General features: G+C 39.0%; 1 protein-coding gene across 1 annotated transcript in view; it reads right to left on the minus strand.

Annotated features, from left to right (window-relative positions):
- Positions 1 to 51: 51 nt before the first annotated feature.
- Positions 52 to 24144, minus strand: part of LOC127422595 (NADPH oxidase 4) — a 47730-nt gene continuing 23637 nt past the window's right edge. Inside the window, exons 10-18 of the mRNA XM_051666255.1 lie at positions 16921 to 17088; positions 14154 to 14216; positions 9561 to 9621; positions 9065 to 9143; positions 6756 to 6875; positions 4956 to 5064; positions 4706 to 4774; positions 4456 to 4556; positions 52 to 4371 (exon numbers count right to left, since the gene is read on the minus strand). Of these exons, the coding sequence (XP_051522215.1) occupies positions 4251 to 4371; positions 4456 to 4556; positions 4706 to 4774; positions 4956 to 5064; positions 6756 to 6875; positions 9065 to 9143; positions 9561 to 9621; positions 14154 to 14216; positions 16921 to 17088 (891 nt within the window). The 3' untranslated portion in view covers positions 52 to 4250. The remainder of the gene's footprint in view (positions 4372 to 4455; positions 4557 to 4705; positions 4775 to 4955; positions 5065 to 6755; positions 6876 to 9064; positions 9144 to 9560; positions 9622 to 14153; positions 14217 to 16920; positions 17089 to 24144) is intronic.

Below are 24144 nucleotides of genomic sequence, written 5' to 3' on the forward strand. Positions count from 1 at the left end.
TCCTAGTTTGTCTATTAAAGCCTGTAGACTGATTTTCATGCGAAGGGAGTGGGTCGCTTTTGCCGGGAAAATCCAAAGGATGTGACGTTTATGCACGCTCCCGAGAGCCTTGCCTCTGTGCTTCTCTTCCGCTATTCAACAGCGATAACAAACTGTAACACTATGTAACTTTATCTTAGAGATGGAATCCAGCAAACATCCAGCTCCCAACACAACACCGACTCCTACACAAACTCTGAGTAAGCCAAAAACAAAAAAAACATTTATCTACTGAATCCCATCTGGCTAAACGGGAACGTGATTGTAGTCGAGTGAAAACTAGAGTGAATATCGGCAGGGCATTTGATGCCTGGAGGGACCTTTTGTTCGGTTTTGGGGATCAAAACTGACCCTGAATTGGCGTTCTTCTTATTGGACAGGTAAGCTTGCATAACTGCAAAGCATGTGAAATATAGTGCCATAAGGACTGATCTGTGTAATTTTAGCTAAACTACAATAACACATGAAATGAATGCTAGACAATGTTCAAGATAATGCAAATAGCTCCATTCATTCGTGTAACGTAACTTGGTTAAACAGAAAATATTTACAATCTATTATTATAAAACAATAGCGCATCGATATATCAAAATGACAGTTGTGATGGAATCACATCAATACTGAATTGTGTCAACATATTTATAATGTACAGTCTATTTTATAAACAGCTGCTGTCATCATCCACCAAATTTAGCTAACAGCTATTGATAAAGCTGGCTAGCTAGCTAACGCCAACATAGGCTATCGTATAAATGCAGTCAATGTATCATGTAAAGAAAAGTGATTACTTCAAACTACAGTCTCGCATAGTCAGACCTATATCCACACTTTGTTTTAGCCCTGTTCCAGCACTGGAGAATCAAATATAATATACAGTCTCAAAGTTTGTAGTAAAACAATCATAACTGTGTAATTTTAATTCATGATATCGGTGAATCACGTTCAGTCTCTTTGTACGTTACGTCATTGTTTTGGTCGATGTTCGCTCGCTCGTGTCCCTATGGAGTGTGTGCGCGAACACGAGCAACAGGTAGCTGGCTGCAGTTCACTTAACGGCCACAGGTGTCATTAATAACAAGGGTTTCTGAATCTTACAAACTGCACCTTTAATGGACTGAAGGATTCCAAAATAAAATATTAGTAGAACAGTTATGAAAATATTTAATTAAATTCAGTACAATGAATACATTATGTTTAACAAATGTATTTTACTATTCAAATATTTTTTGTTTGTTTTTTTGTTTTACAGCAGTAAACATTGGGAGACATTTTATTTTATTTTTTTACGAAACAACTTTTACAAAAGTGTCACAAAAATAATGGCACAATGCAAAACATCTTAATAATCGTAAAATATTATATAATATATTTATATACATTTTATAATATATATGGAAATACGACATTGTCACTTAAATGTGACAATGCAAAAAATCTTGATCCTGAAATATTTATTTATTTATATATATATATATATATATATATATATATTCAGACCCCGTCATTTTTTTTTTTTTCACATTTTGTTATGTTGTAGCCTTATGCTAAAATGCTTTAAATTATTTTTTTTCCACATCAATTTTCACTCCATACCTCATAATGACAAAGAAAAAACTGATTATTGATAATTTTTGCTATTGATAATCTTTGCAAATTTATTAAAAAGAAAAAACTGAAATATCACATAAGTATTCAGACTCTTTGCTATGACACTTGAAATTTAACTCAGGTGCATCCCATTTCTCTGGATCATCTTTGAGATGTTTCTACACTTTGATTGGAGTCCACTGATGGCAAATTCAATTGATTGGACATGATTTAGAAAAGGCACACACCTGTCTATAAAAGGTCTACAGCTGAAAATAAATATCAGAGCAAAAACCAAGCCATGAGGTCAAAGGAACTGCCTGCAGAGCTCAGAGAAAGGATTGTGTCAAGGCACAGATCTGGGGAAGGCTACAAAAAATGTTGGCTTCACTGAAGGAAGTTTGGAACAACCAGTCCTCTTCCTAGAGCTGGCCGCCCAGCCAAACTGAGCAATCAGGGGAGAAGGGCCTTGGTAAGAGAGGTGACCAAAAACCCGATGGTCACTCTGGTTGAGCTCCAGAGATCATGTGTGGAGATGGGAGAAACTTGCAGAAGGACAACCATCACTGCAACACTCCACCAATCTGGGCTTTATGACAGAGTGGCCAGACGGAAGCCTCTCCTCAGTGCAAGGACACATAAAAAAAGCACCTAAAGGACTCTCAGATTGTGAGAAACAAGATTCTCTGGTCTGATGAGACGAAGATTGAACTGTTTGGCCTCAATTCTAAGCGTTATGTCTGGAGGAAACCAGGCACCGCTCATCACCTGCGCAACACCATCCCAACGGTGAAGCATGGTGGTGGTAGCATCATGCTGTGGGATGTTTTTCAGCGGCAGGGACTGGGGGACTGGTCAGGGTTGAAGGAAAGCTGAACACAGCAAAATATAGAGATATCCTAAAAGAAAGCCTGGTCCAGAGTGCTCAGGACCTCAGACTGGGCTGAAGGTTCACCTTCCAACAGGACAATGACCCTAAGCACACAGCCAAGACAATCTAAGTGTGGCTTAGGGACAACTCTATGAATGTCCTTGAGTGGCCCAGCCAGAGCCCGGACTTGAACCCAATTGAACATCTCTGGAGAGATCTGAAAATGGCTGTCCACCGATGGTCCCCATCCAACCTGACAGAGCTTGAGAGGATCTGCAGAAAAGAATGGCAGAAAATCCCCAAATCCAGGTGTGCAAAGCTTGTTGCATCATACCCAAAAAGACTTGAGGCTGTAATCGCTGCCAAAGGTGCTTCAACTAATTACTGAGTTAAGGGTCTGAATACTTATGTCAATGTGATATTTAATTTGTTTCTTTTTTTGTGTGTGGATTTTTTCCCCCTTTTAAACCAATTTGGAATGCCCAATTCCCAGTGCACTTTTAAGTCCTCGTGGTGGCGTAGTGAATCCCAGTTGCCTCCGCATCGGAGACTGTCAATCCGCGCATCTTATCATGTGGCTTGTTGAGCGCATTGCCACGGAGACATAGCGCATGTGGAGGCTTCACGCCATCCACCGCGGCATCCGCGCTCAACTCACCACGCCCCCCCACGAGAGCGAACCACATTATAGTGACCACGAGGAGGTTACCCCATGTGAATCTACCCTCCCTAGCAACCGGGCCGATTTGGTTGCATAGGAGACCTGGCTGGAGTCACTCAGCATGCCCTGGGATTCGAACTAGCGAACTTCAGGGGTGGTAGACAGCTTTACCACTGAGCTACCCAGGCCCCCCTCATTTTTTTCTTTTTATTCTGGTTTTTGCTTTGTCATTATGGGGTATGGAGTGTAGACTGATGTGAAAAAAATACATAATTTATAGCATAAGGCTGCAACATAACAAAATTTGGCCTGAATACTTTCTGAATGCAATGTATGTATATTATATTATATATATATATATATATATATATACACACACACACACACACAAACTAATATTTAACATTTCGTTTATAAGACAAATCAAAGTATGAAAAAACTGTAGATCCAATGAAATCATTGGCAGTTGAAATACAATAACAGTGCAGTACATTTTGGACATTTACAAAAACTTTGTTCATAATAAAATATGAATGATAATAAAATACGTCCAAAGTAAACAGAAACCATTATTGTGCTACTTCTCAAAATACAAAAGAAATAAATATTTGAAATAAATGAGAAATTTGTAAAAAATACTTCAAATATGGTTGATGTACACTTTATGTAATGGGTGGATTTGTGTGGGATATATGAAAAAAATAGACCAAATCATTGAAAAACAAAATGGAATAGCCAATAAAACAGGTTAGGAACAACATGAGGGTGAGTAAATGCTGACAGAATTGTCATTTACAGGTGAACTATCCCTGTCAGAGAGGATAACAGGTTATGAATAAGTGTTAAGGTCTTTCAAGTGTTTGGTTTATATAGACAAACTCTGAGGCACAAATTTTCCCTGAATAAGACTGTGCAAGATTTCCCCTCTTGTTATACAGTTTACCAGCTTTCTGTCCCCTTTTTCGAGGATTTATTTTAAGATGATGCTGTCCATAAAATTCAGATGTTTATCTCTGGTTCTACAGTGTAACTGTCCTTTCTTGTCTTCATCCCTCTTTTGGCATTATTCATTTGTTTTTCGTTTGCAATACCTCAGCTGAACGATTCTTTGTTGTACTCGAAGGCAGTTCCTGAGTGTATGTTTGAATTGCACAGAGAGTGTAATGATTTAGAAATTCCTTTAGGTCCACAGCAGAACACTCCCACTCTTGTACTGCAGGACACACACATGTTTGAGTATTACAATCATTAAATTCAAACAACCAGCCAATAATGGCAACGTATCCTCCACACTCACATCCGATTGGCTCTCCCTATCTCCTGGAAAAGGAGTTTCCACTTTGGTCGACCGATCTGAAGCCTGGAGCTCAAGAAACGGTAACGTTCCTCACTGATGTTCTTCAAAAGACAAGAAATACTTTCAGATTAAAAATTAAAGTGATGAATGCACTGAAGTTTGTAACTTGGGTTTAAAGGTTTGTTCCAATCCCTAAACTTAAGTATAAAGAAAACTACTAATAACACAATGAAATGGTTTAAAAAGTCACCTGTAATCCCTGAGTGTTACTGAGGTAGAGCTGAACATTCAAGTAGTCTGGACGATTGTCCTGCCACAGCTACAGAGAGATTAAAAGTGGGATATTCATTATTAAATGTAAATATAAAGTATTAGAGAAACAGATGGCATTATACTGTAACATGTCTGCTGGGTTAAATCAGCCAGTAGGTGGCGATACAGACCTAACCATTTTAATTATTCAGTAGAGGGGTGTGTGTGTGTGTGTGTGTGTGTTTTACCCTCTCATGAAGGCTGCACAGTAGATCAGCAAACCAATAGAAGGACTGAAGTTCTCTGCACACCCAAACAAAATACAGCCTCCTCAACTTATACTGATGCCAGTTTTCACTGTAACACACACACACACACACACACACACACAAGACTATGCACATTAGAGAGAGCTGAATGTGTTTAAGACTCAGGGAATTGTATTAATCACATACACCTATATGAAGTCTGTGTTCTGAAAAGCAATACTTGCATACTGCATTCTGTACAGTACAAATAAATACTGCCTGCTATTAAACTACATTATATACTAAATACTGTCTACTATTACTGTAAATGATAGTATATGCTGCATACTGCCTATTAATAAACTACAGTATATACTAAATACTGTCTACTATTACTGTAAATGATAACTACAGTATATACTAAATACTGTCTACTATTACTGTAAATGATAGTATATGCTCCATACTGCCTATTAATAAACTACAGTATATACTAAATACTGTCTACTATTACTGTAAATGATAACTACAGTATATACTAAATACTGTCGATTACTGTAAATGATAACTACAGTATATACTAAATACTGTCTACTATTACTGTAAATGATAGTATATGCTGCATACTGCCTATTAATAAACTACAGTATATACTAAATACTGTCTACTATTACTGTAAATGATAACTACAGTATATACTAAATACTGTCTACTATTACTGTAAATGATAACTACAGTATATACTAAATACTGTCTACTATTACTGTAAATGATAACTACAGTATATACTAAATACTGTCTACTATTACTGTAAATGATAGTATATGCTGCATACTGCCTATTAATAAACTACAGTATATACTAAATACTGTCTACTATTACTGTAAATGATAACTACAGTATATACTAAATACTGTCTATTATTACTGTAAATGATAACTACAGTATATACTAAATACTGTCTTATTATTACTGTAAATGATAGTATAAACTGCATACTGCCTATTAATAAACTACAGTATATACTACATACTGTCTACTATTACTGTAAATGATAGTATATGCTGCATACTGCCTATTAATAAACTACAGTATATACTAAATACTGTCTATTACTGTAAATGATAACTACAGTATATACTAAATACTGTCTACTATTACTGTAAATGATAGTATATGCTGCATACTGCCTATTAATAAACTACAGTATATACTAAATACTGTCTACTATTACTGTAAATGATAGTGTATGCTGCATACTGCCTATTAATAAACTACAGTATATACTAAATACTGTCTACTATTACTGTAAATGACAGTATATACTGCATACTGCCTACTTTTAAACAACAGTATATACTGTTAGTAACGGTAATAGTAGACCATATTCAGTACAGCTAGTGGAGTTTAAAAGCTGGCAGTTTTCACACAAGAAACCAAGCACCCTCTGCTGGATGCTAGGGAACGACAACCGCATACTGCCTACTATAAAACTACAGTATGTACTGCATACTGCCTTTGCCAAATGTAGTACAGTAGGTAATATTTTATAATAATACATTTTATTGATAATGTGCTTTTCTCATACCCAAAGCGCTACAACAGAGTACAGATGTATATTAAAAGAAAAATGGAAAAATAATATAAATAAATAAAACTTTATGCACACAGACAATTCACATACTGTGCACAGTATAGGAACTACATATTTTCTTTCAAAAATAGCAGGTAGTATGCCATTCCGAGCATACCTGAAGTCTATTATAGTTAATGGGACTGACCGGTTAGTTGATCACTCACAAGAGAGCTTGCAGAACACAAGCGAATGGTGTGACTCCAATCCCTCCCGCCACACACAGGCTGACCTCATAATTAAACACGTCCTCTGACGGACTGCCAAACGGACCATCCACATGCACTCTGGGGTGAGACAACGAAGAAGTGAGAAACAATTAGATGAGACACGCTGTGTGTGGGCATATTGGCCATGTTCAGGATAGCGCACTTATTGCATTGTAAACTGTTTTTAATCTATTTGATAAATTTAAAAAAATAAGTCAACTATTCATTAAAAATATATACATAAAAAAAAAAAAAATTATATATATATATATATTTTTTAAAGGAAAATTTCACCCAAAAATGAAAATTCTTTCATAATTTATCCACCCTCACACCGTTCCAAATCCATGTAACTTTCTTCTATGCATCTTTTTTTTCTCCACAAAATTAAAGTGAATGGTGTCTGAGGCTGTCATTCTGCCTAACATCTCCTTTTGTGTTCCACAGAAGTCATACAGGTTTAGAATAACATGAGACTGAGTAAACAGTGACAGAATGTAAATTTTTGGGTGAACTATCCCTTTAAGAAGTATATATGTGAAATGGTATGCAGTATGCAATGATAAAATGTTTTGAACAGTACTATGCTCCATTTTCGTCACATGACCTCACCATGTTGCATTTTTGATTCAGTGGCATACAGTTATCATCTCAGAAATAAATATGATTTTTCCGTTTTAATCCAATTTTGTGTAAAAAAATAAATAAAGAGCTGTCAGAATTAATGTGTTAACGCATGCGATTAATTAAAAAAGTTTAATGTACATTTTTCTTAATCGCGATTAACGCATTTACCGTTAATACAGCATAAACACTTGCGTAAAGGGCGGAACCTTTGTAATGTGTCCGCCTGGAGTCATTACACTGATGCACATGCCACAAACAGACACAATGCCAGGGCCCTTCTACCAAGACAAGCCTACAAGCGTAGCATAAAACAGCACAACGCAGTGGTCCCATAGACATTCTATGGGCGATACTGTCGTAATACTCTCCAATGATAGAGCTGCGGAGGTTATTATCTTACAAAATAAAAGAATCTCTGACAGCGCTTCCCTGTCAGTGATAAAATGGAGAAAGGAGCTCTTAGTGCTGTATGATGTACAAAACAAGCCCAGATGAGACTTGTAAGGCGCATTTTAATTACCGCAGAAGAAAGTCTAGTCTTAACTCTCACCAAAACGCAGAATGAGACGCTTTTGTCTGGAAATGCTTTTCATGGGGAGTTCAAAGGGGCACTGACGCCCTGACGCGAATCATGAAAGCAGCTTCATGATTGCTGTAACAGTGCAGATACCCACAGTCTACCTGTGAGGATCCTGTCACATTGTCAGTCATGTTTATAGTGGTGACAGGATCCTGACACTCATGTTCTGTGTTTGTGTTTTCATGATTGAAGCACAGTGTCTGGGTCCTGACTCAGCCTAGTTTGGTTTATGTTCGGGGTCGGGATTCGGACACTCATGCTCCATGTCTTTTGTGAGCGCATGGCTTTGGTTTCGGTCCTCTTGCCATGCACTCTTCTGTCAGTCTTGTGTGATGTGTGAGGGCTGTGTTTGGTTCCCCATTACCATGTGCACCTCTTGTTTTAGTCTCGTGTGTCAGCACCATGGCTTTGTGTTTTGTCAGTCCAATCAAATAATCAAATCATGAGATTAAAATTGTGTGATATTGCCTCAGGATCATTCATCATTGCATGGCATAGAAGGATACAGTATTACTACAGATAATGTGCATACTGTGCACAGTAGTTATACTGCAAGTTACTATAAGTATTATGGTAGTATGCCATTGTTTTCTGACACATTGTATCAGAAAACACTACTGGCTGCAAAATTCACTTAAGGCGGTCAAATTTTCCAACCAAACAGATGCAAACTTTGTTACAACTCGTATAGGAAACAAGCAAACACACACTTGCATGCAAAAGCAGAAAAGATACACTCATGTACAGTAGATACACACATGCACAGACACGATATACACAGGATGAGGATGTGCAGTCATTTCCCACTGTAAAGACAAACATAAAAGAGCAGCTGCAAAACTGTGAGGAAATGATGTTTTAATTCTGATTGGACACAGAATGATGTTAAATACACCTGACACCCCACCCACACATGTGCACATTTGAAAAAACTGTTGTTATTACACGGTCAGAAGGTCGTGACATTTCACCTTAGTATATTGTGTGCTGGATACTGGGGGATCACAACCTAAAAAAGCTCTGACATTTTTTTTTCTTCACAAACACACAGCAGACTTACATGGGATATCTCCTCTGTGGCATCATGGGAAGGATTTCTGAGCTGTTTGTCTGTTGAAGAAGCAGCTGAGAAAATCTTGCTGATACAGAACAGAGAGAAAAACCACATACTAGAAACAGCTAGATATTGAGGTTTGTTCAAATCCATAATCCGAAGTATGAGCACCAGTAATAGCGAAGCATGCAAAGTCACTAAAGAAAAAAAAATGCAGAATACAGATAAAAGCAGACAGTGTGTCTGTCTCTGTGTGTGTTTGTATTGGAGGAGTATTGCTTTTGTAAAGTGTGTTTTCTTTCCAGGAACAGATCATGCCTGTAAAGCATGACATCATGGAAAGTGTATGATACAAGACTGAACTGAGCCAACAAAAATGTGTGTGTCAGCAGGACAGCCTTGGAAGTATGCAAACAGTGTACACATTTTTACACAAGTCTTTGAATTTAAATCTGGAACAAAGTATTTAATATACTGTGAGTGTGTGTGTGTTTGTGCTCACATGTCCAGTCTCCCAGAACCCTGAGATGAATACCAAATGTTTCATTCTTCTCTGTTGGACACTGCGGAACAACAACAGTTTAAAACAATGTAAGGAAACAACATACTGTAGATGCTTAAAGGGACAGTTCACCCAAAAATGAAAATTCAGTAAATGTTTATTCACCCCTGTGTTGTTATAGCCCTATATGTCTTTCTTTCTTTTTCTTAACACAAAGGGAGAAATTGCAAAAAAATTGTGCTCAGTGATGTCATACAATGGCAGTTTATGGTGACTGCATCTTCAAGCTTCAAAAGAATGCAAAAGTATAATTCAGAAGTCTAATAAATTATTCCATGAGATTTTGGTGTGAAACAAACTGAAATCTAATGTATTATTTAGTGAAATGTTCACTGACCGTTGATCTCCTGTGCGAGTTCATGATAGGGCACAAGAGCAACAGTACATGCAGCTCCCTCGCGACATTGGGGCGTTCAAGTGAAAACTCATTTTGTTTATCTAAAAACAGGTCCTCCATAGCAATAGCAACAACAGAACACAACACAGCTGCATGCAAAACAGAGAACAGAACTTACTAAACATGTCTGAAGAGTCTAGTAGAAGAAATGATACATTTCTATGCCCAGCCTTATTTATTTACTTTTTTTAGTTTTTGGACCGGTGCCAGTTCATAGTGGACGGAGTTACCCACGCAATGCCGTAAATAGACAAAAACTCTGAATAAACATAGGAAAAATACCATTTATCTTGTGTCATTTGCCTTCAGGTTAGGAAACGGTGTGACTGTGGGTGCCTGTAGCCTCTTTGTTTCGGAGTATTCCATTAAAAAAAAATAAGGCTGAGCATAGAAATGCATCAATTCTGCTACTAGAAACTCTTCAGACATGCTTATTAAATTCTGTTCTCTGGTTTTTGAGCAGCTGTGTTGTGTTCTGCTGTCGCCATCGCTATGGAGGACCTGTTTTAAGATAAACAAAACAAGTTTTCGCTTGAACGTCCCAATGTCGTGAGGGCGCTGCATGAACGGTTGCTCTCTTGCCCTATCATGAACGTGCACAGGAGATCAACTGTCAGTGAACATTTTCACTAATAATACATTCGATTTCAGTTTGTTTCTGGCCAAACCTTATCGTATGCTTTCATAACAATCATGATTCTCATAGAATAATTTATTAGACTTCTGAATTATACTTTTGTATTCTTTTGAAGTTTGAAGAGTTGGTCACCATAAACTGGCATTGTATGACATCACTGAGCACAATTTTTTTCACAATTTCTCACTTTGTGTTAAGAAAAAGAAATAGTCATATAGGGCTAAAACAAGACAGGGGTGAGTAAACAATGACTGAATTTTCATTTTTGTGTAAATTAATCCTTTAATACACATCTATGTATTATAGTTTAGACGATTTCACAGTAGGCGTGGACACCCAGTGCAAAAAAAAAAAAAAAAAAAAAAAAAAAAATCACTTTTTTGGACACACTTCACTTCTAGTTGATTTTGTCATAAAACTTAAATAATAATAAAAAAAGGTTTCTAAATTCAAATTACACTTCAAAGGAAACTTAAAAGTAATTAAAATAATGAAGTGGTCACAAAATCGCATACAATCACCTCCCCAAATTCCAAAATGTACAGACTAGCTCGACTTGTTGGCCCCTTTTGCTGTGACGTAAATATCGCAGTCTACAACAACAAATGAAAAAAATAAATAACAGATATAAATTAAGAACATAAATATCATAATAAATATTAGGGCTGAAACGATTAGTCGACGTTATTGACCATGTTGACAATAAAAAAATATATATATATATTTTAATTGTCGACAAAAATTTCCATCGTTGAATAGCCATTTGATCTCATTTAACGCAACATGAGATCACATTAAACTCTAATGATGGCGCGCAAGAGGAGCACCGACCAGCTTGCGCCTGATAGAGATCACACAGCTCACAGTCCAGACGCACTCAAAACTTTCCAAACAGCTTAAGGTGATGTATATCGCAAAGTATGAGGGAATTATACAAAAATACCAAATAAGTAAATTCAGAAGTACTCTCATTGTGAAATAAAGCAGAGCCGGAGCTGCCGTTCAACTGAAGCAAAACTTGCATGTCAGAGCATCTTAAAGGAAACACCCCGGTGTTATATCTTTAATGCATTCTTTATTAAAGGTCAAATAAGGAAGCAGGTCATGTAAATAAGTACAAACTCCGAAACTGGCATTTCTCTGTGCGGTCAGCGCCTCTTCAATGAGTCGCGTGAAGTGACCTGATCTAAGGGGAAGAGTTTGAAACTGCATCATTGCTGCAGCTAGATTATAACGTGATGGTTCACAATGTAGTGATTAGTGAATCATAAAATATGTGTCACGGTGTGTATCTTATAGTGAAGAAAATCTGCGATATGCAGCTTTATTAAGAAGAGAAAGGTTTGTTTTTGTAAGATAAAGATGGATCGAAGTGAACAAAAAAAGTGAGAGGGGGTATTCTTCGCCCATTATACACTGCAATAAAATAAGTTATTGATTTGTTGTTGTTTTGGCTTGTTTTAAAATATAAATATCTAAAACTCCTTTAAAATAACATACATTTACTTTAGGAGCTATACTGCAGAAGAATGTTGAATATAGTATTAAATATTTTAAAATATCTAAAAATCTTTAAAACAAGATACATTTACCTAAGAAGCAACATATAGGATATTTATGCTTGCTTTCAGAGAATCTTGAATATAAGTATATTTTGATAGTATATTTTACTGCACTAGTAAAAAAAAAAAACACTTATTCACAGACGCTTATATTCAAGAGACATTCTTATGTTGCTTCTAAAGTAAATGTATCTTGTTTTAAGGATTTTTCTATATTTTTAAATGGAAAACAAGACAAAACACTTGATAAAGATTTTTTGCAGTGAATTCTTTACTGAATTAAACTTAATAAAAAAAGTGTTTTTCCCCCTTTAATTCAGTGAATGTCATTTAGAGGTATTTTTAAATATGATTTTGTCCTCTTTATTGTTAGTAAGCACGTTTAATACAACCTTTTAAGTAAAGGCACAAGCTGAATAATCGATTAAAGAGCTAATGATTAATCGGTGCAATAATCACCCGAATAGTCGAATAATTGTTCTAATAATCGTTAAATTAGTCAATTATCAAAATAATAGTTTGTTGCAGCCCTAGTCAATCCAATATCATTATATCACAATACTTTTTCTCATGATCTTGTATTGATACTTAAAAGGTACATTCAGTACAACTTTTATCTTTGTGTCATCTTGGACTTTCACAGTCAGCCACGTTTACTTTAATCAATAAGTGAAAGTGTCAAATAACAGGGCGGTTACAGAGATTAAGTAGTATTTGGCTGGTCATGTGATTCTAAAATGGCAGCCCCCAGGTGCGGACCCTCTCCATGTAGATTAAAACAGCTTTTAAAAGGTTACCGATATGACTCGACTCTTCATTTTAATGTGACGGTATCAAATTTTCACATCACGATAGTTGCTGAAGCTTTTATCACGGTATACTGCATCATCACGGTATTGAATTACATTACAAAAATGGGTAAACAAACTTTGTTGTTCTCTCCATAACAAGTTCAAAAACTTTTTTCAATACCAAACTGGCCTTATAAATTAACAGATAACAAAGAACTTTGAAAAGAACCCTGAACAAAGCTAAATGAACAATTAATTACACAAAAAAAATATATATTATATACAGTATAAAATGAACAAATGTACAAAGTAAACAAATATTTGAAAATAAATATTAAGTCAAATAGTCAGTCACCGTCTTAAAGTGCAAAGCTGCAAACATGCAAAGTCCCTTATGAACAATCACTGTTTAATTATTTATTAAATTTACAAATAAATTCAAATTGTGATTTATCGCAATATATCGAATCAAGATGTGTACTGCAATACGTAGGTGCCAGGCGATACCCAGCCCTAATAAATATAAACATAACAATAATAATAATTGAAATGTTAATAAACCATTATTTTCAGAAAGTAAAGCACAAATACCATAAATTTTTAGTTTGATATAACGACTGCAACACTGGTCGTTGCAGATTAGTTCGGACAAAAACTAAAAATTCACACACAATTATTTCTTGTCGCTTCACCGCATTTTGTCTGGTTAGGACACATTGTAAGCTAACCCAGAAAAGGAAATCTGACAAAAGTTTTGCTAACTGTTCTAAAACTATAGCTAAGTAAAACACACACAGCAGGGATTGTGTGAGGATTAGGTGCAGTCATGCATTTCACGTAAACAGACCCCTGGGGGCAGAAATACTATAAGCACATGCGGCGTGTGTGTAAAAACAGAGTTCCAATAAAAAGGACTTGGCAAGAAATGCAAACTTTGTAAATCTAAATGTGTTTTGCGTTGGAGAGTTCTTTTGTTAAAATTCTAAATCAAAACATTTCTCTGGGCAGTTCTGAAATGACTTTTTGGAAAAGAGTGCAAGTTGATACTACAACAACATTCATCACATTACATCATCAAATTTCCTTCAACCCTGTGTGAAGACAAAAAAAAAAATGACAGTACATGTTCAAAAAACACATACACACCGTGGTGAGAGTGAAGGGATGGTTTTCGAATGAGGACACACTCGGGCAGTTCAGCAGGATGTACTAGAGGAAAAACCACACAACACACAATTAAATACACAAAAAGCCCACAAATGCACATTAACATTCCAAAAAAAAAAAAATAAAAAAAAAAAAAAAAAAAAAAAAAGTGTCCTGCATCATAAACAGTCATAATTGAATTTTTTGAAATCATTTTACACTAGTGCTCTCAGTCGATTAAAATTTGTAACCACGATTAAATCGCAGATTTTACAAGTGCTGAAATTTGAAACTATATATACACTTTTCTTCTCAAAATTAATTTATTTCCATCTTAGGAAAGAAAACTAAACAATATGTAACAATATAATGCTTTATTAACATTTTCCAAACAAAGCCTTCCACAATATAAAGCTAGAAAGGCACTAAAATAGCACAAATTCAAGTAACATTAAACGTTTCCCAAATTCTAAGTGGGAGTTTGACTAATTGAAATAACTAGTTTCCCCATAGGTTGCATATGAATCACAATGGGCATTAAATCTCTTAAACTGTCATCCTCCACAAAATTAATCTGCCATTAGACTGTGGCTATCCGCTTACCTACAGCAATCGTGAAGCTGCGTTCATGATTCATGTCAGAGCATTAACACCGCTTTGAACTCACCATGAAAAGCTCTTGCAAACAAACACGTCTCATTCTGCATTCTGGTGATAGTTAAGATTTGGTGTGCATCTTTGGTAAATTTATTTTTATTTGTTTTATTTATTTCTCCCCAATTTGGAATGCCCAATTCCCAATGCGCTCTAAGTCCTCGTGGTCACGTAGTGATTCGCCTCAATCCGGGTGGCGGAGGATGAATCTCAGTTGCCTCCGCATCTGAGACCGTCAACCCGCACATCTTATCACGTGGCTTGCAGAACGCGTCGCCACGGAGACATAGCGCGTGTGGAGGCTTCACGCCATCCACCGCGGCAACCATGCTCAACTCACCAGGTGCCCCACCGAGAACGAACCACACTATAGCGACCACGAGGAGTTTACCCCATGTGACTCTACCCTCCATAGCAACCGGGCCAATTTGGTTGCTTAGGTGACCTGGCTGGAGTCACTCAGCACGCCCTGGAATTCGAACTAGTGAGCTAGCAAACTCCAGGGGGTGGTAGCCAGCGTATTTTACCACTGAGCTACCCAGGCCCCGCATCTGTGGTTATTAAAACATGCCTTAAATAGAAATCAAGTATTTTTCAGCCTATCACAAGTCCCATCTGGGCTTGTTTTGTACATCAACTAGTGTTAAGAGCTCCTTTCTCCATCATTTTATCACTGACAGGGAAGTGCTGTCAGAGATTCTTTTATTTACAGAGATAACAACCGCCACAGCTCTATCACAGGACAGTGCATAACAGTCAACTAGCGTGTTACGACGGTACCGCCCATAGGATGTCTATGGGACCGCCGTGTTATGCTATTTTATGCTAAGCTTGTAAGCTGGTAGAAGGGCTCTGGTGCTGTTGTGTATCTGTTTGTGGCATGTGCGTCAGTGTAATGACTCCAGGCAGACACGTTACCAAGGTTCTGCCCTTCACACAAGCATTTATGTTGTATTAACAGTAAATGCATTAACTTTAATCACATGCGTTAACGTGTTAATTCTGACAGCCCTATTTTACACACTTTCTCTAGCCCTTAGAATGAAACAGGCTGTTTCACTACTGTTCCTTTAAGACTTAAATATGCAGATGAGCTCTGTTCCAACTGGCTAAGCTCTTTGCACTTTGCTGAATAGGAAATGTGGGTGGTTATAAGTTCATGGTCGTGATGTCATAATTATGATGATTTCTGATTTAGTCGTTTTTGCAGTTTTGAGTTGTGAATGTTGCAGTAAGTCTCCATAATACATCTAAGTTTTTAATATAAGAGACCCATTTATTTGTAGCTGTTCCCCAGCTGTGGTGTCTATGGTAATGATGTGAAGGTGGAACCAAAGACCCTTTCAAGCCAAGTCAGTCCACTCAATGTTGGTACTATTTAGCAATCTGATTGCGCTGGGAACAAGTTATAGACTACCAAAGATTAGGAGTAATTGTTACAAATACTCGTTTGTTCCCAGCACAATCAGATTGTTAAACAGTCATATAGGAACTTTTTAAAAAGTTAAATGTTTTTATATTTATATGTTTGTATATATATCTACTCTTATCTATTTAGAAATGGTATTGTGTGTGTGCGTGCTATGTGTTGTTGTTTATCTGTCTGGCTGTTATACTGCAAACAAATTGCCTGTAAGAGATCCTTATAAAGACTGAAATGAACTGAACTCAGCAGCCATCATGAGAACACTCCCAGGAAGCAGTTTTTTTTTAGATGCAAGCGGCATAAAAGTACAGCTCTTATCTGCTTGAACTGGGAAAGTATGGAAATCTCCAAAACGGTTGGTCAAGATTACAATTAAATTATATTTTAAATCAGCAGCTAAATCTGGCAATGTTGGTATCATAAATTGTGCTTCCTCATCTCAGATCACGCTACAGAACGCTATTTTTCAAGCTGATCCAGCTAATGCCCATGTGCGTTCTCGAGTTGATTGACAGGCGATGTCTGTATCTACAAGGTAATTGGCCATTTTACCTCTAAGTAAACTAAGTTCTAAGAAGTAAGCGGGACTTCCTTTTCTATACCCGCCATATTGGGTGTTCCAATTTCTCCCATTCATTTTAATACAAGTGCTCCGTCTCAGCCTAAATAGTCTCTAGTGGAGCTCACCTGTCCAGGGCGGGGCTTAAAGCAGCTCTTCAGCATGCGCACTTCTATGACATCACATGGATGGCTAACGACTGAAACTATGGTAACAGGAGCTGCGCTGCTTCTGATGTAACGATACAACCGCTCTGCACAGTACAGACAGAGAGGGGCAGAGACCCACAGCCATGTCTAAAAAACAAATACACAATCGTCATGTTATGTTCATGTACATACAAAACTATAAAAACAAAAACATGCACAGAATAAAGGAACAAACAAATGATCGACCAATCAACGGATAGAATAAAAGGCTAGAACACAACAAAAATGAAGAACAAAAACTAGAAAGATTGCTAGATAGTGTGCTAGACAGAACGAACGCTAGAAAGAGTGCTAGATAGTGTGCTAGACAGAACGAACGCTAGAAAGAGTGCTAGACAGAACGACAGAACGAACGCTAGAAAGAGTGCTAGACAGAACGACAGAACGAACGCTAGAAAGAGTGCTAGACAGAACGACAGAACGAACGCTAGAAAGATGGCTAGATAGTGTGCTAGACAGTGTGCTAGACAGAACGAACGCTAGGAGTGCTAGATAGTGTGCTAGACAGAACGAATGCTAGAAAGATTGCTAGATAGTGTGCTAGAAAGAACGAACACTAGAAAGATGGCTAGATAGTGTGCTAGACAGTGTGCTAGACAGAACGAACGCCAGAAAGAGTGCTAGACAGAACGAACGCCAGAAAGAGTGCTAGACAGAACGAACGCCAGAAAGAGTGCTAGACAGTGTGCTAGAAAGATTGCTAGATAGTGTGCTAGACAGAACGAACGCCAGATAGTGTGCTAGACAGAACGAACGCGAGAAAGATTGCTAGATAGTGTGCTAGAAAGAACGAACGCTAGAAAGATGGCTAGATAGTGTGCTAGACAGAACGAACGCAAGAAAGAGTGCTAGACAGAACGAACGCGAGAAAGATTGCTAGATAGTGTGCTAGAAAGAATGAACGCTAGAAAGATGGCTAGATAGTGTGCTAGACAGAACGAACGCTAGAAAGATGGCTAGATAGTGTGCTAGACAGAACGAACGCTAGAAAGATTGCTAGATAATGTGCTAGACAGAACGAACGCTAGAAACATTGCTAGATAGTGTGCTAGACAGAACGAACGCTGGAAAGATTGCTAGATAGTGTGCTAGACAGAACGAACGCTAGAAAGAGTGCTAGACAGTGTGCTAGACAGAACGAACGCTAGAAAGAGTGCTAGATATTGTGTTAGACAGAACGAACGCTAGAAAGAGTGCTAGATAGTGTGCTAGAAAGATTGCTAGACAGAACGAACGCTAGAAAGATTGCTAGATAGTGTGCTAGACAGAATGAACGCTAGAAAGAGTGCTAGATATTGTGTTAGACAGAACGAACGCTAGAAAGAGTGCTAGATAGTGTGCTAGACAAAACAAACGCTAGAAAGATTGCTAGATAGAACGAACGCTAGAAGGAGTGCTAGACAGAACGAACGCCAGAAAGAGTGCTAGACAGAACGAACGCTAGAAGGAGTGCTAGACAGAACGAACGCTAGAAAGAGTGCTAGATATTGTGCTAGACAGAACGAACGCTAGAAAGAGTGCTAGATAGTGTGCTAGACAGAACGAACGCTAGAAAGAGTGCTAGACAGAACGAGCGCTAGTACGAGTGCTAGACAGAACGAGCGCTAGTACGAGTGCTAGACAGAACGAACGCTAGAAAGAGTGCTAGACAGAACGAACGCTAGAAAGAGTGCTAGACAGAACGAACGCTAGAAAGAGTGCTAGACAGAACGAACGCTAGAAAGAGTGCTAGACAGAACGAACGCCAGAAAGAGTGCTAGACAGAACGAACGCTAGAAGGAGTGCTAGACAGAACGAACGCTAGAAAGAGTGCTAGACAGAACGAACGCTAGAAAGAGTGCTAGACAGAACGAACGCTAGAAAGAGTGCTAGACAGAACGAACGCTAGAAAGAGTGCTAGACAGTGTGCTAGACAGAACGAACGCCAGAAGGAGTGCTAGACAGAACGAACGCCAGAAGGAGTGCTAGACAGAACGAACGCCAGAAGGAGTGCTAGACAGAACGAACGCCAGAAGGAGTGCTAGACAGAACGAACGCCAGAAGGAGTGCTAGACAGAACGAACGCCAGAAAGAGTGCTAGACAGAACGAACGCCAGAAGGAGTGCTAGACAGAACGAACGCCAGAAAGAGTGCTAGACAGAACGAACGCCAGAAAGAGTGCTAGACAGAACGAACGCCAGAAAGAGTGCTAGACAGAACGAACGCCAGAAAGAGTGCTAGACAGAACGAACGCCAGAAAGAGTGCTAGACAGAACGAACGCCAGAAAGAGTGCTAGACAGAACGAACGCTAGAAATATTGCTAGATAGTGTGCTAGACAGAACGAACGCAAGAAAGATTGCTAGATAGTGTGCTAGAAAGAACGAACGCTAGAAAGATGGCTAGATAGTGTGCTAGACAGAACGAACGCAAGAAAGAGTGCTAGACAGAACGAACGCGAGAAAGATTGCTAGATAGTGTGCTAGAAAGAACGAACGCTAGAAAGATGGCTAGATAGTGTGCTAGACAGAACGAACGCAAGAAAGAGTGCTAGACAGAACGAACGCTAGAAATATTGCTAGATAGTGTGCTAGACAGAACGAACGCTAGAAAGATTGCTAGATAATGTGCTAGACAGAACGAACGCTAGAAAGATTGCTAGATAATGTGCTAGACAGAACGAACGCTAGAAACATTGCTAGACAGAACGAACGCTAGAAAGATTGCTAGATAGTGTGCTAGACAGAACGAACGCTGGAAAGAGTGCTAGATAGTGTGCTAGACAGAACGAACGCGAGAAAGATTGCTAGATAGTGTGCTAGAAAGAACGAACGCTAGAAAGATGGCTAGATAGTGTGCTAGACAGAACGAACGCAAGAAAGAGTGCTAGACAGAACGAACGCTAGAAATATTGCTAGATAGTGTGCTAGACAGAACGAACGCTAGAAAGATTGCTAGATAATGTGCTAGACAGAACGAACACTAGAAACATTGCTAGACAGAACGAACGCTAGAAAGATTGCTAGATAGTGTGCTAGACAGAACGAACGCTAGAAAGAGTGCTAGATAGTGTGCTAGACAGAACGAACGCTAGAAAGAGTGCTAGACAGTGTGCTAGACAGAACGAACGCTAGAAAGATTGCTAGATAGTGTGCTAGAAAGATTGCTACATAGTGTGCTAGACAGAACGAATGCTAGAAAGAGTGCTAGACAGAACGACAGAACGAACGCTAGAAAGAGTGCTAGATAGTGTGCTAGACAGAACGAACGCTAGAAAGATTGCTAGACAGTGTGCTAGACAGAACGAACGCTAGAAAGAGTGCTAGACAGAACGAACGCTAGAAAGAGTGCTAGACAGAACGAACGCTAGAAAGAGTGCTAGACAGAACGAACGCTAGAAAGAGTGCTAGACAGAACGAACGCTAGAAAGAGTGCTTGACAGAACGAACGCTAGAAAGAGTGCTAGACAGAACGAACGCTAGAAAGAGTGCTAGACAGAACGAACGCTAGAAAGAGTGCTAGACAGAACGAACGCTAGAAAGAGTGCTAGACAGAACGAACGCTAGAAAGTAGTGTGCTAGACAGAACGAACGCTAGAAAGAGTGCTAGACAGAACGAACGCTAGAAAGAGTGTGCTAGACAGAACGAACGCTAGAAAGAGTGCTAGATAGTGTGCTAGACAGAACGAACGCTAGAAAGATTGCTAGATAGTGTGCTAGACAAAACGAACGCTAGAAAGATTGCTAGATAGTGTGCTAGAAAGAACGAACGCTAGAAAGAGTGCTAGACAGAACGAACGCTAGAAATATTGCTAGATAGTGTGCTAGACAGAACGAACGCGAGAAAGATTGCTAGATAGTGTGCTAGAAAGAACGAACGCTAGAAAGATGGCTAGATAGTGTGCTAGACAGAACGAACGCTAGAAAGATGGCTAGATAGTGTGCTAGACAGAACGAACGCTAGAGAATCAGATAGTGCTAGACAGAACGAACGCTAGAAAGAGTGCTAGATAGTGTGCTAGAAAGAACGAACGCTAGAAAGAGTGGCTAGATAGTGTGCTAGACAGAACGAACGCAAGAGAAGAGTGCTAGACAGAACGAACGCTAGAAAGATTGCTAGATAGAACGAACGCTAGAAAGATTGCTAGATAGTGTGCTAGACAGAACGAACGCTAGAAATATTGCTAGATAGAACGAACGCTAGAAATATTGCTAGATAGTGTGCTAGACAGAACGAACGCTAGAAAGAGTGCTAGATAGTGTGCTAGACAGAACGAACGCTAGAAAGAGTGCTAGACAGTGTGCTAGACAGAACGAACGCTAGAAAGATTGCTAGATAGTGTGCTAGAAAGATTGCTAGACAGAACGAACGCTAGAAAGATTGCTAGATAGTGTGCTAGACAGAACGAACGCTAGAAAGAGTGCTAGATAGTGTGCTAGACAGAACGAACGCTAGAAAGAGTGCTAGATATTGTGCTAGACAGAACGACAGAACGAACGCTAGAAAGAGTGCTAGATAGTGTGCTAGACAGAACGAACGCAAGAAAGAGTGCTAGACAGAACGAACGCTAGAAATATTGCTAGATAGTGTGCTAGACAGAACGAACGCTAGAAAGATTGCTAGATAATGTGCTAGACAGAACGAACGCTAGAAACATTGCTAGACAGAACGAACGCTAGAAAGATTGCTAGATAGTGTGCTAGACAGAACGAACGCTAGAAAGAGTGCTAGACAGTGTGCTAGACAGAACGAACGCTAGAAAGATTGCTAGATAGTGTGCTAGAAAGATTGCTAGACAGAACGAACGCTAGAAAGATTGCTAGATAGTGTGCTAGACAGAACGAACGCAAGAAAGAGTGCTAGATAATGTGCTAGACAGAACGAACGCTAGAAACATTGCTAGACAGAACGAACGCTAGAAAGATTGCTAGACAGTGTGCTAGACAGAACGAACGCTAGAAAGAGTGCTAGACAGTGTGCTAGACAGAACGAACGCTAGAAAGATTGCTAGATAGTGTGCTAGACAGAACGAACGCAAGAAAGAGTGCTAGATAGTGTGCTAGACAGAACGAACGCTAGAAAGAGTGCTAGATATTGTGTTAGACAGAACGACAGAACGAACGCTAGAAAGAGTGCTAGATAGTGTGCTAGACAAAACAAACGCTAGAAAGATTGCTAGATAGTGTGCTAGAAAGATTGCTAGACAGAACGAACGCTAGAAAGATTGCTAGATAGTGTGCTAGACAGAACGAACGCAAGAAAGATTGCTAGATAGTGTGCTAGACAGAACGAACGCTAGAAAGAGTGCTAGATATTGTGCTAGACAGAACGAACGCTAGAAAGAGTGCTAGACAGAACGAACGCTAGAAAGAGTGCTAGATAGTGTGCTAGACAAAACGAACGCTAGAAAGAGTGCTAGATAGTGTGCTAGACAAAACGAATGCTAGAAAGAGTGCTAGACAGTGTGCTAGACAGAACGACAGAACGAACGCTAGAAAGAGTGCTAGATAGTGTGCTAGACAAAACGAACGCTAGAAAGAGTGCTAGATAGTGTGCTAGACAAAACGAACGCTAGAAAGAGTGCTAAACAGTGTGCTAGACAAAACGAATGCTAGAAAGAGTGCTAGACAGAACGACAAAACGAACGCTAGAAAGATTGCTAGATAGTGTGCTAGACAGAACGAACGCAAGAAAGAGTGCTAGATAGTGTGCTAGACAGAACGAACGCTAGAAAGATTGCTAGATAATGTGCTAGACAGAACGAACGCTAGAAACATTGCTAGACAGAACGAACGCTAGAAAGATTGCTAGATAGTGTGCTAGACAGAACGAACGCAAGAAAGAGTGCTAGACAGAACGAACGCGAGAAAGATTGCTAGATAGTGTGCTAGAAAGAACGAACGCTAGAAATATTGCTAGATAGTGTGCTAGACAGAACGAACGCTAGAAAGATTGCTAGATAATGTGCTAGACAGAACGAACGCTAGAAACATTGCTAGACAGAACGAACGCTAGAAAGATTGCTAGATAGTGTGCTAGACAGAACGAACGCTGGAAAGAGTGCTAGACAGTGTGCTAGACAGAACGAATGCTAGAAAGAGTGCTAGACAGTGTGCTAGACAGAACGAACGCTAGAAAGATTGCTAGATAGTGTGCTAGAAAGATTGCTAGACAGAACGAACGCTAGAAAGATTGCTAGATAGTGTGCTAGACAGAACGAACGCTAGAAAGAGTGCTAGATATTGTGTTAGACAGAACGACAGAACGAACGCTAGAAAGAGTGCTAGACAGAACGAACGCTAGAAATATTGCTAGATAGTGTGCTAGACAGAACGAACGCTAGAAAGATTGCTAGATAATGTGCTAGACAGAACGAACGCTAGAAACATTGCTAGACAGAACGAACGCTAGAAAGATTGCTAGATAGTGTGCTAGACAGAACGAACGCTGGAAAGATTGCTAGATAGTGTGCTAGACAGAACGAACGCTAGAAAGAGTGCTAGACAGTGTGCTAGACAGTGTGCTAGACAGAACGAACGCTAGAAAGAGTGCTAGACAGTGTGCTAGACAGAACGAACGCTAGAAAGAGTGCTAGACAGAACGACAGAACGAACGCTAGAAAGAGTGCTAGACAGAACGACAGAACGAACGCTAGAAAGAGTGCTAGATAGTGTGCTAGACAGAACGAACGCTAGAAAGATGGCTAGATAGTGTGCTAGACAGTGTGCTAGACAGAACGAACGCTAGGAGTGCTAGATAGTGTGCTAGACAGAACGAATGCTAGAAAGATTGCTAGATAGTGTGCTAGAAAGAACGAACACTAGAAAGATGGCTAGATAGTGTGCTAGACAAAATGAACGCTAGAAGGAGTGCTAGACAGAACGAACGCCAGAAAGAGTGCTAGACAGAACGAACGCCAGAAAGAGTGCTAGACAGAACGAACGCCAGAAAGAGTGCTAGACAGAACGAACGCCAGAAAGAGTGCTAGACAGAACGAACGCCAGAAAGAGTGCTAGACAGAACGAACGCCAGAAAGATTGCTAGATAGTGTGCTAGACAAAATGAACGCTAGAAAGATTGCTAGATAGTGTGCTAGACAGAACGAACGCGAGAAAGATTGCTAGATAGTGTGCTAGAAAGAACGAACGCTAGAAAGATGGCTAGA

The sequence above is a fragment of the Myxocyprinus asiaticus genome, chromosome 31 (genome assembly GCF_019703515.2).
Source record: "Myxocyprinus asiaticus isolate MX2 ecotype Aquarium Trade chromosome 31, UBuf_Myxa_2, whole genome shotgun sequence".
Classification (NCBI taxonomy): Eukaryota; Metazoa; Chordata; class Actinopteri; order Cypriniformes; family Catostomidae; genus Myxocyprinus; species Myxocyprinus asiaticus.